The sequence below is a fragment of the Indicator indicator genome, chromosome Z, assembly GCF_027791375.1.
Source record: "Indicator indicator isolate 239-I01 chromosome Z, UM_Iind_1.1, whole genome shotgun sequence".
Lineage (NCBI taxonomy): Eukaryota > Metazoa > Chordata > Aves > Piciformes > Indicatoridae > Indicator > Indicator indicator.
The window spans coordinates 38,829,655-38,848,027 of NC_072053.1; the positions used below are offsets into that span (position 1 = coordinate 38,829,655).

At 41.9% G+C, this 18,373-nt stretch overlaps 1 protein-coding gene across 1 annotated transcript in view; it reads left to right on the plus strand.

Moving 5' to 3' along the window:
• SLC1A1 (solute carrier family 1 member 1) overlaps window positions 1-11,790 on the plus strand; it is a 54,512-nt gene extending 42,722 nt beyond the window's left edge. Inside the window, exons 8-12 of the mRNA XM_054398184.1 lie at window positions 442-549; window positions 6,805-6,927; window positions 7,431-7,625; window positions 8,099-8,233; window positions 11,547-11,790. Coding sequence (XP_054254159.1) covers window positions 442-549; window positions 6,805-6,927; window positions 7,431-7,625; window positions 8,099-8,233; window positions 11,547-11,790 — 805 coding nt within the window. The remainder of the gene's footprint in view (window positions 1-441; window positions 550-6,804; window positions 6,928-7,430; window positions 7,626-8,098; window positions 8,234-11,546) is intronic.
• The last annotated feature ends 6,583 nt before the right edge of the window (window positions 11,791-18,373 follow it).

Below are 18,373 nucleotides of genomic sequence, written 5' to 3' on the forward strand. Positions count from 1 at the left end.
AGCAGCTGCTCTAAGCACAGAAGGCCTTTCCCATCTGTGTGATTGCAGAGTGCACAGATAGTGGTCTCAAACCTGCAGATTTTGATCTCCAACTAAACTGATGGCTATGCATATATTTTTGCTGTAGTAGGGTAAAGCCCATACCCTTTCCCATCTTCTGTGCTTTCTGTGACACCAGGTTATATACTACTTGTTAGACTATACACAGGATTACATTTACTCTGATTTGCTAATCTTTTTTTCATTACTTCAATTGTAGTCTTGCTGCGAGCAAATATTAAGTCAGTTGTATAACAGAATATTACAAAAATATTCAGTTGTGTAATAGAATATTAAAAAAATTTCCATCTGTTGTAAAAGGTTATACTGTGCAAGAAATTATTCCATGGTGAGGATGATTATTTCTGAGAATTATTTTTTAATGTTGTTTTTTCTTTCTAGGTATATGCCAGTGGGTATCATCTTTTTAATTGCTGGGAAGATAATAGAAGTTGAGGACTGGGAAATCTTTCGTAAACTGGGTCTCTATATGGCTACAGTACTAAGTGGGTATGTTATTGCTTAAAGATGAAACTAAACATGCAGTTTTAAGGGCTTAGTTGATCATAGCTCAATTATCCACAACACTCATCCTCTTCAAGATCAGAGATAAAATTCTTGCCAGTGAAAATTATGTGAGGATGTTTAGAATGCAGGTTTTGCTGAATGCAGGTTTTGCTGAATGCATGGTGTTTTTTTAATAGTCACTGCCTTGTGTTCTTAAAAAAACAACAACAAACCAGAAACAAAGACCATTCTTGTAGTCATTGTTTCATCTGCTCAGCTTGGTGCTCAAACAGGTATAATTACAATTTTGACTGTAGTAATGCTTCAGTTAGGTACTAAAAGTTGAGAAAGGGTGAGAGAGTGAATTATGGCTACTGGGGGTTTCCAACCTACTGAAAATACACAAATACCTGGTTGGGAATGCCTGTAGGCCTCAGATGTGCCAGCACAGACCCAGCTCCACTGCCCAGTGCAAATCCGTAGTAAGTGCAGCACGCAACAGGTTATTCTAGGAAACTGATCCCATCCCACCTCAATGCAGAGCAGGAAGCTGAGTGTGAGAGAAGCCCTGGGGATTAACGTTTCACAGAATCACAGAATGTTAGGGGTTGGAAGGGATGTTGAAAGATCCTCTAGTCCGCATTCCCTGCCAGAGCAGAATCACCTAGAGGAGATCACAGAGGAACACACGGAGGCAGATTTTTAATATCTCCATAGAGGGAGACTCCACAACTCCCCTGGGCAGCCTGTTCCAGTGTTTCGTCACTCTCACAGCAAACAAATGTTTTCTCATGCTTCCATGGAACTTTCTATGCATCAACTCCCATCTATTGCCCCTTGTCCTGTCATTGGGCATCACAGAGAAGAGCCTGGCTCCATCCTCTTGGTACTCACCCTTTATATGATTATAAACATTAATGAGGTCACCCCTCAGTCTCTTCCTCTCCAAGCTAAAGAGCCCCAGCTCCCTCAGTCTCTCCTCGTAAGGAAGATGTTCCACTCCTTAATCATTTTTGTGGCTCAGCACTGGACTCTTTCAAGCAGTTCCCTGTCCCTCTTGAACTGAGGGGCCTAGAACTGGACACAATATTCCAGATGTGGCCTCACCAGGGCAGAGCAGAGGGGATGGAGAACCTCTCTTGACTTACTAAGCATACCCCTTCTAATACACCCCAGAATGGAAGTGGCCTTCTTGGCCACAAGTGGCTCATGGTCATCCTTGAATCCAGTAGGACCCCCAGGTCCTTTTCCCCTTCACTGCTCTCCAGCAGGTCAGTCCCCAACCTATACTGATACATGGGGTTGTTTTTTCGTTACTCCTTCAAGACAAAGGTGGCTGGCAAAGCTGCAAAAGCAGCAGTTGCTACCTGCAAAACTTAGCCAACAAAACATATTTGCTGTTCTTTTAATAGACCCTTGGTTCTGTATGAGGTCTGCATGATTCAGGTGGAGGAGGTTACACTTGCACAATGTGGAGCCTCACAGACATGAAGCCTTAGAAGGGTAAACTTAACTGCTCTAGATGATGCAGATTATAATACTAGATCATGATATACCTCTGAAGGCTATTCTACAAAGAACCCTTTTGACAGATAAATGGATATTACAGTCCCAAGAAGTTAAATGCATTTAAATTTCTCTTTCCAGTTCAGTGAAGAGTAACTTCTAGGCTGTTTCAGTTTATTGTCTTAGCATCCATTCCTATAATACCTTCAACATACTAAGGAAACTATTTGTGTTTTGTCTAGAGGCTAGATCCATAGCTGTTCACGAGCTTCCTTCCCCCCACTGCATGCGTATGCATGCTATTCTTCAAACACCATTCACGCTTTCTGACAACCAAGCTGAGAGAAGGGTAATATGTTAGTCTTAAATGCAAATTTCTCTGTAAATAGTCAGGAAGGATCTCTTTCTTTGCATTAATCTTTGCTATGTAATCATATTTATTTCCAGGTTGTTGTTTTGTTTTATGCATAATGCAGTATGCTTGGACAAGCTGTTCAAAAATAATTTTAAATATAATGACTTCCTAAATACAAATTACAGCTCCAGAAACAACACTCAATCATGACTTTTCCAAAATGTTACAGAGATGAGTGCAAGTTGTGTTTGCCTAATACATAATGCAATTTTTGTGAATTTCCATTTAGACTTGGAAAAGAAATAAAACGTTTAAAGGATGCAACAGTAACATTTCTCAAGAGACTATAAATCAAGACACTAAGATTTTTCATGTAAATTATAGTTAGGTAGAAGTCATATATAGAATGACAATGTATCACTTCTGCAGGTTTTCTATGTTATTCACTCCAGTTAACTCAGGGGACTAGTATGTTAGATGGATGATTATGGCCCTTTGACTTCAGTCTTAGAACAGATAACAAGTTTTGCAGGTTTAGATGTGATAGTGAGTGGTTCGTCCTGTGGCAGGGTGTATCTTACTAGAGATATATGTGAAGACTCGGTGTCATTTCCAGAGCACTTTTATTGCATCACATATGGTCTCCAATTTGGCTGCTAACCATTGGCTTGATAGGCACAAAAATTTTTAGTAGGTTCCCAGGTGCCATCTCAAAGATTATGTATAGTAAGGGTGCCTGTCTGTACATCCTTGAAGAGTTGCAGTGAAAAGTTGTTTATTCTACGTTTTCCAGCCTGCAGGAACACCTTTTTTCCTACCTCTCAGCAAACAGAAGAAGTTGTAGCCTTTGTTTGTTTTGGTTTCTCAAGCACTGCTGCTCAGTCTTTTTTGTTTTCATCCTTATTTACTTGACTTTGTCTGTTTGCAACATGTTCTCTTCATGAGCATCTTCTGTAGAAGTCTGTCATCCTCCCTTTAAGCTTGATCCTGAAAATTACAGGTTATCCTAAACATATTTCTTGTATTCTCTATCAAGGAAAGTATGCAAAAGCATGAGGTCTGGTGTGTCTTATCCTCCTCTTCCTCTCCCTCTCCAGCTCATCTTCTGTCTCACCTTCTTCACAGCTTTTTTATTCATGACATTTTCCACTCTCAGCCCTACCAGCCGTCACCCACCGTTGTCTGTAACACATCTCAGTAGTTATGTCCCATTCAGGACACCATGAGGGAGCATACTTGCCCTGGTGCCTCTGATCCAATTGGCTACTAAATATCTTCAGACTCCCACTTTCAATGGTTGCGGTGTCAGGCATGTTAGCAATGCCAGAGGAGGAATATCAAAGTAGGAGACATAGTACAAGTGCCCGAGATGGAGTTTAAATAAATAAATAAATAAAAGGGAAGCTGTGGCAAGCAAACTCTCTCTTGCCTCCACCCTTTGTATCTACCAAAAGCAATGAGGTGGCTGCATCTCTGAATGCTATAAGGAATGCCAGTTTGCAATTCCAAGGGACAAAAATCTTAAAATTGAATGCTATTAGAATTTATCTTTTCAGTTGCTGATTATGACTTTTGGTATAAAGATTTCTGCTGCATGCTGTGAATTGCATCTCACACATGAAAATAAATAATACTTCAGATTTCTTTAATGAAAGCCAGTAGTGGCAATCAGTATTAGGAAAGCAGATATGCATAAATATTGCCCTAGAAAGGCCACATCAGAACTACCATAGCCATTTTGGGGCTCTCCAGTTCAAGAGAGACAAGGAACTACTGGAGAGAGTCCAGTGCAGGGCTACAAAGATGATTAGGGGATTGAAGCATCCCCCTTACAAGGAAAGACTGAGAGACCTGGGGCTCTTTGGCCTAGAGAAAGACTCAGAGACCTTACCAATGTTTATAAATTAGGCAAGTGTCAAGAGAATGGGGCTACATTCTTTTTAGTGCTGCCCAGTGACAGGACAAGGAGCAGTGGGCACAAACTGGAACACAGAAAGTTCCATCTGAATCAGAATCACAGAATTATTGAGGCAGGAATAGTCCTTTGAGATCATCAAGTCCAGCCTATGGCCTAACACCACCACATTGACTAGATCATATAATTAAGTGCCACATTCAATTTTCTTTAAACACCTCCAGGGATAACAACTCTACTACCTCCCGGGAGGTGTCTAATTACCCTTTCCATGAGGAAGTGCTTCCTAACATCCAACCTAAACCTTCCCTGGTACAGCTTCAGGCCATGCTCTCTCGTCTTGTCAGAAGTTGCCTGGGAGAAGAGCCTGACCTTCACCTTACTACAACTTCCTTCAGGTAGTTGTAGAGTGTCATAAGGTCCCCCCTGAGTCTCCTCTTCGCCAGGCTAAACAACCCCAGCTCCCTCAGCTTCTCCCCATAAGACCTTCCTTCCAGTCCCTTCACCAGCCTCGTTGCTCTCCTCTGGACACACTCCAGCACCTCAGAATCTTTCTTGAAGTGAGGAGCCCAGAACTGCACACAGTACTCGAGGTGAGGCCTCACCAGTGCTGAGTACAGGGGCAGAATTACATCCCTAGTCCTGCTGGCCACACTGTTCCTGGTACAGGCCAAGATGCCATTGGCTTCTGTGCTGCTTGGGCACACTGCTGGCTCATATTCAGCTGTTGTCAAACAGTGCTCCCGTGTCCCTCTCTGCCATGAGGAAAAACTTCTTTGAGTGTGACAGAGTACTGGATCCGGCTGCCCAGAGAATTTCGGAGTCTGGACACATTTGTGTGCGGCCTGCTCTAGATGAAATTGCTTTAGCAAGGATGTTGGACTAGATGATCTTCCATCCCCTACCATTCTGTGATTCTAGATGTAGGCATACTTAAAATGTTTAGTCTCGTTAACATACTTTTTAAACACCCAATGACACCTATACCACTTTATATTTGTTCCTGTATGTCCTGCAGAATTCATTTTAATCTTAGGCACTGTTGCATAAATTGTTAGGTTTCTTTCTAGAGTTCTAAAAATTGTAGCAATACAAGTTGCATGCTTTTACTTATAGTCCACTAAATTCATCATGTGTTCACACACAGAATGAAAACTTTAATGTCTGTTGCTTTTAAAAAAGATAATTTTTCAAAATAAAAGTTAGTGAGGTTTTGTGGGTCATTTTTGGTGCTCTTCTGGATTTCTGTGTTGGTACTTCTCTCTTCATTGCCTATTTTTTGCTGAAGAAACAGTACCATGATTTATTGCCATCATTATCAGCCATTCTAAAATCATAAAGCAATGTTGCAACACAGTAACAATCAGAAGAACATCTTGTTAAGACAGAATAAAAATCCCAGGGTTGTACATGATATCAGTTCTGGACTTTGTATTTTGAGGCTATAGTAATTTCTTTTCATAACAAACTGATATCGCTATTATTGCTTGAGACCTTTGAACAGAGAAAGTATTTCACAGACCCTTCACATACATTTGTTTTCAAATATAATCACAGCAGGCTGTATACCTTTCATCTCAATGCCCACAAAGTTCTGCATTCATATGCTTTCAGGATTAATGCACAATGTTCAAAATTAATGCATAAATGGAGGGATTAATTTGTTCCTGAGACCCACTCAAATATCCAGGCAAATACACCTGAGCAGCTAAAGTCAAGAGGACCATTTGATCTTTTGCATGTCAGTGCCTAATTTTATAAATTAATTTTCAAAACACAGTATTTCAGCATCCTGCAACATTAAAGATGGTAACACTATATATATATATATATGTATATGTATATATATAATTTGTACAGTCTGAAATACTTCAGTACATTTTAATTGTATGCCTAAACATGCACAGTTTTCCATGGAGTAAGTATGGGTTGTTTTATAGGATCCAGTTTAAAATTTCTGCAGAAAGATGTAAACTTCCTCTGTTCCTGACTAGGAACCACGATTAACTTTAACTCCAAAACATATTCTATGTAAAGGCAGATAAACTTAGGAAAATAGTTTGGTTTGTTTTTCTGATTTGTCTCTAGTCTGCATTGTAAGGATTTAGCAGGAGAGTAGAGCATTTTAGCACTATTTCAATTTGGCCTGTGCATATTAGTTTAAATGCTATATACTACTATATTTTTCTTGTCTTCATCAGTTTAAACATTATTTCCAAAGTATTAGTTTATTTATGTGCTATTTTGGAAGGAGAGAGCATTCATAATCTTCCTTCCTTCCCAAAGAAAGTGTAGAACAGTGTTAGTCTGCAGTTTTTAAAGATATTATACTCTATAAATTTGAACATAGATGTCACTAGGGTAACCTTTAGTGCTTAGGTATACTGAAGGACAGAATGACATACCTGTTATCTCTACTATTCTTGCTAAAGCAAGGCAGTGAGAGGGTTCAATTGTTTAACTGGTGTATTTTGTTTTGCAGACTTGCGATCCATTCCACTATAATTCTGCCACTGATCTACTTAATAATAGTAAGGAAAAATCCTTTTCGGTTTGCCATGGGTATGGCTGAGGCACTTCTGACAGCCCTCTTGATTTCTTCCAGGTAAACAAATATCTATTTTCTGTAATGTTCTTAGTAGTAATTGCATTGTTTGTGTTCTGATTTAATGCTGTTTTTTACATACCCTGGTTTCACCCGGATATTGTTCAGTTCCTTAGAGGTTGAACTGTTATTTCTATCATTATTTCTGTAATGCCCAAAGGATCACTATAGATTTTACTTGCCTTACACCAGAGTCTCCTTTGCCCTGAGGAGGCAGTGTTTTGCCATTCAGTTCATTAGTCACAGACTTGCCAGAGTTTAAGCTATGGCACAGTTGCTGTGGCTATATACATCACAATGATTTTGCCACATAATTTTGAGAACAACTAAGACTTTGTTATTCCCATAATTCCCCCAAAATACTTCACTTTTTCACAGCACAGCATTCCTGCCTGCCCTAGATCTGCATTTAAGTCTTAGAGCAGATCAGGCTCTGAAGAAATGATACAGGAAATGATGTGCTGTTGCCTGCCCTTATTTTTATATGTTTATCCATGTGCCAGTTCAGCGACTTTGCCTGTCACCTTCCGCTGTGCAGAAGAAAAAAATTTAATCGACAAAAGAATTACCAGGTTCGTTCTTCCAGTTGGAGCTACCATCAACATGGACGGCACAGCTCTTTATGAAGCAGTAGCTGCTGTATTTATTGCACAGCTGAATGACTTAAAACTGGATATTGGCCAAATAGTTACCATTAGGTAAGACTAAAGCCATAACACGTTTTATGGGAGGTGGGCTTTTAAATGAATGGTATGTTAACTTTGGTTACCCTGTGGTGGCCCATCCCACCTCCTCACTTCTCAGTCTAAAGCCATGCCTGTGCAAGCTGGTGAGGAGGTGGGGTGGGCCAGGACGTGCAGCTTGTATACGGCATCATTCTAGACATTGCCATTATTCTTATACCGCAAGCACTTGCAAACCCAGCTCCGCCTCTGCCTCTAATCTGCCCAGTTTGTTTGTTAGTCTGTTTTTTATTCTGCAGTGTAACCATTACAGTATCCATACGTGACTTGTCCCATAAATGGGTCACCAGATCTTGAGTATTCAAGAGAAAAATGGAACATTCGGGCTTATTTTTTGCGGTGAAATAGGCTTATTTGCACCAGAAAATAGACTTTCTGTGAACAGTATATATTCTGAATGCCTTTTCTGGGTTTTATTTGGGATTTAGTGTCACAGCTACAGCAGCCAGCATTGGGGCTGCAGGTGTGCCCCAAGCCGGACTTGTCACCATGGTGATTGTACTGAGCGCTGTTGGCCTGCCCGCTGAAGATGTTACTCTGATCATTGCAGTTGACTGGCTTCTGTAAGTTTAAGACACTTGATATTTCATTCTTTTTCCCTTTGTTTCAATGTTTATGGAAGTCGAGTGCGAATATGTAAGTCTGAGAAAGAAAGCAACAAGGTCATGTAGAGCTGTTTCAGGAACTGGACAAAGAATCTCCTTATGGCCAGGCTTGTTCAATATAGAGTTCAATGCAGTAATGGCTTTAATTCTGAGAGACGTCCTACTACATGGGATCGCAATGAGTAACTTCACACCTAGGGGTGTTACCAACTTTAAAATAGTGGTCACAGCATCAATAAATCATGAGCATAATACTCAAGAAAGCCAAATTTAACATTAACAAAGAGTGTCTGTGGAGGGTCAGCTGCTGCCGTATTATGCCAAATTCATACGCCATTCATAACAGTCAAATATAGCCACCATCAGAACCTCTCAGATGATTTCCACAGAGTGCACAAAAGCTTTCATACATGGCTAAAGGAGGTAGAAGAAACAGGAACTAAGCAGTGCTGCTCCTGTAGTTCACGTGCACACATGTGGTGGGCTGTACATGTATGTGTGCTGAAAGCATTACCTTGCTAGGGCCTGTACCTTGCTAGGGCTGTTCTTCACTGAAAGCTTTTTTAAGCCCCAGCCCCTTGATCAGCAAGCACACACATGCAAACTCAGAAAGCCTTATGCCTGATCCCAGCCATCTCACCTTCAGAGCACTTTGAAACTACTCAGTGCCATTAAGCAGCCCTTTCTGGAGAGAAGAACTTTCCCTAGAAATCTTTTCTGTTCAGCTTGCACCAAGACGTTTCTCTGATACTTTTGCAAAAGCCCAGAGAATCACAGAGTGTGTTCTAAAGTTCAGAAGAACATCAACATTCACTTTTGTCCCATGATTCACTGGGAAAGAGTAGCTGGATTCACAAGTTAAGGAGTATAGTTTGAAATACAGCTTTTTGTCTCCTAAACTGTGCAAGCTGTAGTGTTGAGACCAAGGCCTTGTTCACCTGCAGTAACTTGGTGTGGATGATATTTCATTGGTTTCAATGCAGAGATCTTAATAATTTCATAGTCTCTGCATGTTCTTAGGCTTATCTCCACACTCAAGGTAGATGAATTCCTGTTCCTTCCTCTCCCTTTCAGTAATTTTCTTCAAGGGTTTCTGGCAACAACCTGTTTGTTTAACAGATATTTATATTTTTTTTTATTACATAATTCAATTTTGTAAGCTGCAGAGGGAAATGCCAGTCTCTAGAAAACCAGGGCTGGTGCTTGGATCCAAGAATCAACTCAATTTCTTTATAGGCAAAATTGCTCCAAACAAAACATCTTTAGCCACAGGTACATTCTCCCCATCAACTGTCTGCAAAAAGGTTTGTTTGCTGTTCTCCACAATCATTTTGTTTTCTCCAATTCTCTTTTCCCAACAAGCATTTAGTTTTGTTAAGGATGATGATCAGTACAAACCACTGTTTCAGAGCTGTTATCTACAGAAGCATGTAGGAATAGAACATACATACTGGTTCTTTTCCCAAAGTAGTCTCCTGGCCTCCTGCAAATTGCAGCGTACAAAGTTTCCTGAGCTAGAGGTGGGATTTTTTTAGGAGTTCTCAGTAGCTTTTGCCTTCCTTCATGAATGCCTTGTTGCTTTTAGGACCCATATCAACATTTAGATTTCCTGTGGTGAGGAATTCCACAATCTAACAGTGGGTTAGAGATGTATTTAATTTTGTTTGAAGCTATGTCCTAATAAATTTATTTGATGCTTTCTAATTCTTTTGTGGGATTGAGAGAGAGAGAAAGAGAAGTAATTCCTTGTTCCTTATAGTAATCATAATTCTGCAGATCTGGTCTCCTCTCCACTTTGAAAGTCCTGAATTCTTGTGATTCTTAGTCAGAGTATGAATACATGGAAGCTACTTGTTCCACTGTGAAGCATACAAAGATTTCAAGCTGTGTCAGATTCTGAGATATTTTTCAGATAAGCTGTCTTCCTAAGATTAAAGATTAATTTCATGTACCAGGCTTATTGCCAGTGCATTTTGCACCTCAGTAGATGGAATGTCATCATGATACCATGTAGATTATTAACACTTTCTCCTTTTGTACTTGTTGCCTAAAATGTCTTATTTTGCAACCTGGTGGTAGTGGCTCATTAACAGTCCTCTAGTTAATTCTGAACTTACCAAGATTTTTTTACATAGGCTTGAGGAATACTTTCATGTTTTTAATGAAGAACAGAACATTTTTGAGAAGCATTTTGAAAGACTTGGTTCTAGTGCTATATATTTCCTCACTTGTCGCACTTATCTGCCAGAATTTTACTCTACCCTTCTTTCGTCCTTTCCCTACCATATATTTCCTTTCCGTGTGGAGAACACATGGACACTTTTTGGAGTTCATCACTTTTTTTTGGAGCTCAGCAGCTGTAGTAGAAGAATAGGAGTATGAGACATTCTGATTCACTTCACTGCTGTTTCTGCAGTCCCTCCTGTTTGTGAATATATCCACCTCAACATCTCTGCACAGACAGAGCAACTCATTCTGCCACAAAGCTCTTGCAGAGCTGTGTAGCTGAAAAGAAAAACAGAGGGATGCATAATTTCCCACTGTCCCTGCCCTACATCCATACCAGTTTTCAGACTTTGCTATACTGCATGAGCTTGTTGCTTCTCTATCCAGTAGTGGCAGATTTTTAAGGCCTGCAAGTCACATTTCTGTTGGGAGAAAAGTCAGCAGCACACGAGTATAATATTTCTTTAACTGACTTGCTTAATACTTCAGGCCTTTGACAGTGAGAAGCTAACAAAAGAGAACCTTTCCCGTTTCCAGGATTTGGGCAAGAATACTGAAGATAATGGGCTAGGTACTCCTTTGGTAGAGGAGATGATTGTTAGACAAAAGACAGAATGCAGACTCCTCTGTACCCCACAATCTCTTCTCCCAACAGAAGCAATCCCATCACAAGGAGAATCAAATGCCTAGCATACCTCAGGGCCTGAGAAGTGACAGTATGATGTTCTGCAAGGCTGCGCAGAGCCTTGCAGTGATTGCTGCTCTAACAGACTGAGGACAGGACTTGCAGTTTTGGACACTGTGTACAAGTAATTTTTCATGAAAGTGACTCCAGGTTTCCTCAAATACATGTGGGGAAAATTCTGTTTCCTGTTCTTCCTGGGTTTTTTTCCCCTTCTAAGAGCAAAATTGCTCTTAATCTGCACTGGTCTTTAAAAAAAAGGAGAGAGAGAGACCTGCATTTGCCTGAGTAGTTTTCATTTACTAAAAGGACTTTCTAAGTAGCATACAGAATGGTTTGTCTGACAGCATTTTCACTCCCTAGGGATCGATTCAGAACAATGGTGAATGTCTTGGGAGATGCCTTTGGTACTGGGATAGTGGAGAAGCTCTCTAAAAAGGAGCTGGAACAGATGGATGTCACCTCTGAAGTCAACATAGTCAATCCTTTTGCCTTGGAAACAATACTTGATAACGATGAAACAGAGACCAAGAAATCCTACGTCAACGGAGGCTTTGCAGTAGATAAGTCTGACACCATATCCTTCACGCAGACTTCTCAGTTCTAAAGCCAGTAGCTTTCAGGTAAAACAGGAGTACAATGGGTATGGCTATATGCAATATTTCTTAAAGCTTAGAGGATAATTGAGAATGAATTATGTCTCACATGTATTTGATTTACTTACACAGACTCTTATTCTCCTTACCAGTTCTGCCCCCTTCTTACCACCTCTACCAACAATTTGAACTCACCACTTCCAGTCCTTGCTGATAGGTTGAAGAAAAAGACAGGTTTAAAACGCTTTGGGTCTTTGGATTTTGGGGTGGGGTTTTTTGATTGTTTTTTAGAATGCACACTATTGCTAAGGTTGTGAAATGCCTCTTTGGTGTTTGGAATCAGCTTTCTCACGAATGGGTATCTCAGCTGGGACAGCCAATCATCTCTTACTCAGGAGTAGCCCAGAATTTCATATCTTACCCACATTACAAAGCACCTGTATGAAATCCCTTTTAACATCCTTGCCTTCTAAACAGATTGCACTGTACTTGGACACCTACTGTAACTTGATCATGTGCCAAAATACTTGTTTCTGCAGCTAAGGGGATACCGCTTGGGTGATTCAGGAATGAACAGACCAGGAAGGCCTTGTAATAAATAATTTACTGTGAATAGGGTTTCATTTTTTTTTAATTGTGAAATAATTTGGCAGGGAAGAATTCTTACTGTTTATGTAGCTAGGTTTCCCCATGCCTTTCATGCAGATGCTAGCTGCTGAGTGTGACCTTCGGATGTAAAATAAATTACTGTGGGTTTGCTCTTCTGGCATTTGAGGAGTTTTGGTAAAGTGATACTTCACTAAGTCTGCTTTATTGTCCTCTTAGCACAAATAAGTTTATTTACTGTTGCTCAACTTTGACTCTAAACAAATCAGCCCAAAGGGAAGGAGAGATCACAAAGATAAAAATAGATCACACAGTGACGTGCATTGCAAATTCTAAACCTTTCCTCCTTGGAGTAAAAACTGATCTGATATCAAGAATATGGGAGGCATAGCTTTCCCCAGAAAGAAGCCACTGTCACTAAGCTTTTTACACAGGCTGTTTGGGTTTTGCCCCTTCAATTAGTTTCCCAGTTGAACATGGAAATTTATAGCTGCAGTATTACTACAGTGCCAACATATCAGCTAAGTGGTATCTTATGAAGCATTTCTGGACCCAGGAAATCATGTCTTCAGGTAGCTTGCTGTAGGACAAGAAACACCAAGAACTTTCTCATAAGAAATCTCCATTTTCTAAAACATTTTATACAAGACTTCCATGGTGCAAAAATCCCTCTCTTAAGGGAGGAGTTGCTGTAAGAATTTTTTTTGCCTTGCACATTAAAATCATTATAGCCATTTTATATGTAAAGTAAACTGAAATTCATATATAGTTCTTTGTAAATAAGCTTGTGGTAAACCTAAAATTGCACTTATATGCTAACAAAACCCCCTTCAAGTTCTGCAGTGTTGCATACTCAATTCAATACTACATTTTGTATTAATCCAGAAGCGTGCCAAAGATAACTGATTAAGAAGAAAATACTTACTGTTGGTTTTGATAAATTGCACCTTAAATCAACAAGTCAATGAGACATAATACTGTATTTGAATTAAATATTGTAAACTACATGTGTTATCTAGGTATTGGTATGTTTGTACAAAATAAATAAAATGTACAGAGTGAGTAAATCAACCTTTTACCTGTGCAGAAATAGTATGAGACAGTCTTTATTTGTACGGCTGTGCTTATGGGAGAAAGAAACCCCACCAGTTTGCACAGTCTGTAATCTATGCTATGTCTTTTCTTTGCTTTCTTAAGTTGGCCTTTTATGATCACTACACTATGTACTCACTCTGTTATGCTGTACTGTGCATAGTGTTCCTAATGTGTTCTAAATAAATAATTTCTCTCTTTACTCTTGTTTTAGCCTAGCATGTTCTGCTCGCTGTGCAATACTGAGTTTCTTTAGCTATAGCAAGAAAAAGAAAAGCAATTGAATTTAAGATTTATGTTATATTCACTGGTGACTCAGCTGTAGCTCTAGAAATAATTACTCTCCTCTTCCAATAAAATAAATGCTTAAGTGTACAATGCTGAGATTGCAAGAAAGCCCTCTAAACTGCAGATGATCTGGGCTGGGGGGGACACTATTAAATGCAGGCTAGGCAGGGGATTATTTGTGTATGACGTCTTTATTTAAACGTATCAAGTTCAACTAAGCAGGGGTTAATGGTGCTGTTTTGCCATCTGTTCACCACCAAGAGACCAAACCATATACTGAAAGATACTGTTAACTCCAAGGATGCTTTTACTGAACAATATTCTGAGTATGTATCTTCTGTATATGTGGAAACTGGCTGCATGAGCAATGCCTTCTTGTCAGAGCCACTACCTGGAGCAGCACAAGTGCGTAAGCAAGGACTGGCACCAGACCTTGCTGGTGGAAGGACCTTGACCAGTGGAAAATCTGAGGCAGGGACTTGCCAAGAGGCTTTCCAAGGCCTGTCTCTCAGCCAGGACCTTGGCATCAAACAGCTCTCACCTCTCTTTGCTTACATGGCATGAGGGCAGGGCTCAGCAGAGCTCCATCTTTATGCTCTGGGCCCTGCAAGCTGGTTCATCCCAGAAAAGCCATTGTGTATGTGTGTGTGTGTTTTGGGAAAGATGGAGGCATGCAGCAGCACTTTGGCATGCTCCTGAGACCACTTTGGTGGCTGAAGCATCCCCTGGATGATGTGGAGCCAAAGGGGATGAGTGGACCAAGGTCTGTCACAGCCATGCCCTAAAGGGCATGCCTTAAACATACTGTTTTGCACAGCCGGTGAGCAGCGGCAAGGCCTGTGAGGGCAGGGCAGTGGCCTTCCCGCAGCACTTCCCTGCTCTGGCCCAGGAAAATAGGTGCATGTACATGTAAAAGGCATGCCACATGTAAAAAGGCATGCCATGTACATGTAAAAGGCATGCCACAGTCATGGTGTCGGGAGGAGTGAGACAATCTGAAGAGCCTCTACACCCTCAGACACGTTTCAAGCACCTTCCAAGCCCCCAGGCCCATTTTGGGACCTTTCCACAGCATGATAAGTGCACATGCCCAGCAAACTCCACCCTGAGGGGGAGGACCCTAAGGGACAGAGACTGTAAGAGGCTCAAAGGCAGACAGATAAAATTGGTGCCCTGACATCACAGCTTTGAGAACACACTGCACGATGCTGGAGCATCTCACTCTCGTTTTTGTTATTCCTGTCCTCGCTTGTCTCTCTTTCCTTCCTCTGCTCTTTGTTAATTTCTTGACAAGGATACCTGCTTCACTGCATTGCCAATGCTGTTTGCATTTAATACCAAGTTTGACTGAGTTCAGCAGTCGCTTGGTGCTGGATTCACCTTTGTTTGTCTTCAGGGGATCTCAGCACCTGGTGTGGCTCTCTCTCTATGCCCAGGGCTTGAGGCTTGGGTTGCATCATCTTAAATTAGTGTAGTCAGCAGTATCCCCAGTTTCAGGACTAAAGCAACTGCTAAAAAAGAAACCAGGACACTGGCAGAGCTTTCCCCTAGGGTTGAAAGGGGAATAGCTCCCAGGACATGAAGACTTTTTCCCCTCAAGAGGGTAATAACTGGTTTCACACCTTCAAAGAGCTGATAACAGATGGAAATATTAAAATGACCTCCCAGAGAGGAACAGGGTAGTCGTCCCTCTCCTCTAGGCATGACCTGGGCTCCAAATAATTAGTACGACCCCAAAAGCTGTGATCAAATAATGCCTATCAAAAGAGTGAACATTTAAGTGCAGTGAGTGGAAGGCAATAGCCTGTGCTGTGTCAGAAGCGGCCCTAGCAGTTGCCCAATAAGAAAACCAGGCCAGACGGCAAGCAGAAAAGGAAGTGATTCAGGCACTGCACAGTGTGGTGAAGGCAATGCAGGGACAAATGAAGGCTGAGAGTCTCAAAGAACTGTGAGCAAAAGAACAAGAGAATAGCAGGCAGTTAGAAGCACCCCTGGAAAGGGCACTTGCTGGGGAGCGAGCAGTGCTCAAGAGAGAACAGACATTTCAGAGCAAGTGGTATTGGTTGTGTTGTGGAAGCTCCAAGAGTAGGTAGACTCAAAAGGGAGGCAGTGAAAATTTGGATCACAGAATCACAGAATGTTAGGGGTTGGAAGGGACTTCAATAGATCATTAAGTCCAACCCCTCTGCCATAGCAGGATCACTTAGAGCAGATCACACAGGAATGCATCCAGGCAGGTCTTGAATATCTCCAGAGAAGGAGACTCCACAACCCCCCTGGGCAGTGCTCCATCACTCTCACAGTGATTTTTTTTTTCCCCATGTTTACATGGAACTTCTTATGCTTCAGCTTCCACCTGTTGCCCGAGAAGAGCTTGACTTAGCACTCACCTTTTACATATTTATAAACATTAATGAGGTCACCCCTTAGTCTTCTCCTCTCCAAGCTAAAGAGACACAGCTCCCTCAGTCTCTCCTCATAAGGAAAGATCTTCCACCAGTTAGTCTACTCTGGGTAGCCCTTTCTCTACCCACCTCTGAGTAGTTAAGGTATTCATCCATTGTCTATGTGTGCCCAAGAGGAGGAGACAGCATCAGTAATTGCAGTGCTAAGGGAGCAAGAATTTCTGACTCTCCTTGTCACAGAATCACAGAATCAACCAGGTTGGAAAAGACCTCAGAGATCATCAAGTCCAACCTACTACCTAATACCTAACACCTCCTGACAACTAAACCATGGCTCCAAGTGCCACATCCAATCTTTTTTTGAACACCTCCAGGGAAAGTGACTCCACCACCTCCCTGGGCAGCCCATTCCACTGGCCAGTTACTCTTTCTGTGAAGAACTTTCTCCTCACCTCGAGCCTAAACTTCCCCTGGCGCAGCTTGAGACTCTGTTCGCTTCTTCTGCTACTGGTTACCTGGGAGAAGAGACCAACCCCCACCTGTCTACAATCTCCTTTCAGGTAGTTATAGAGAGCAATAAGGGCTCCCCTGAGCCTCCTCCAGGCTAAACAACCCCAGCTCCTTCAACCTCTCCTCATAGAGTTTGTACTTGAGACCTCTCACCAGCGTTGTTGCCCTTCTCTGGACACGTTCAACTATCTCAATGTCCTTAAACTGAGGAGCCCAGAACTGGACACAGCATTCAAGGTGTGGTCTAACCAGTGCTGAGTATAGGGGAAGAATGACTTCCCTAGTCCTGCTGGCCACACTATTTCTGATGCAGGCCACGATGCCATTGGCCTTCTTGGCCACTTGGGCACACTGCTGGCTCATGTTTAGCTGGCTGTCAACCCAGGTCCCTCTCTGCCTGGCTGCTCTCCAGCCACTGTGTCCCCAGCACTGTCCCTGTAGCACTGCATGGGGTTGTTGTGGCCAAAGTGCAGAACCCAGCACTTGGACTTGTTGAATGCCATCCTGTTGGACTCTGCCCATCTGTCCGGCCTGTCAAGGTCCGTTCTAGCCTCCAACAGATCAACACCGACTTAGTGTCATCTGCAAACTTACTAATGGTGGACTCTATCTCCTCATCCAGATCATCAATAAAGATATTAAACAGGATTGGACCCAAAACTGATCCCTGGGGGAAGTGGCACCCAGCACAGAGTGCACCTGTCCAAGCCATGGGCTGATGGCTTGGCCAGGAGTGTGATATGGGGGATTGCGTCAAAGGCCTTGCTGAAGTCCAGGTAGACTACATCCACAGCCTTCCCCATATCCACCAGGCGGGTCACCTCCAGCTGCTTGCAGAATACTTCATTTATCTCTTCATCCTGGTTGGGTGGTCTATAACAGACTCCACCCAGGATGTCAGGTTTTTTAGCCTTCCCTCTGATTTTTACCCATAGGCACTCAATCCTTTCATCCTTAACCTCAAGTTCTGTGGCATCAAGAGATTCCCTAACACACAGGGCTTACCTCTCCTCCTCTTCTCCCTCGCCTGTCTTGCCTAGAGTTTACTGTCCTCTGTCTCCTCTCTGGAGAGACTGGTTTCATCACCCACCCCCTTCAAACCTAGTTTAAAGCCCTCTCAATGAGTCCTGCCAACTCTTGTGCCAGAGTCCTTTTGCCCTTTCTAGATATATAACTCTCTGCTGTGACCAGTCTGCAAACCAAACAGAAACTGTCAGCTAACTGTCCATTACTGGCACTGGCCCACTGACAGTAGTGATAACCTAATACTTCTGAGCTGGTAGCAGCTATCAAAAGTGGCTATTGACATAGAAGAGAAGGGGTTTGTGGTTCCCCTTCAAGAAGCTGGGGATTGTTTTGCTTTTTTGTGGCAGGATGTGCAATTTACATTTGCTTGCCTTTTGTTCACCTGCACTTACTTACCACACAAAAGGGGTCAAAATATTCAGCATATAGACAATGTGCTAATTGGTGGCCTTGACACTGACACAGTAGTAGTAGTCGTAGTCATAGTAGTAGTAGTAGTAGTAGTAGTAGAACAGATCCAGAAAGAATTGATTACAGGGCAAACACAAGCCTAAGCTGTTAGGTATGTGTCAGGATATAGTGCAGCCCAGGCTCTGAAATTAGGCCAAATCCATTCAGTCAAGGTGGCAGCAGTGCAATAAAGAGCACAGAATGAGGGAGTTCAATG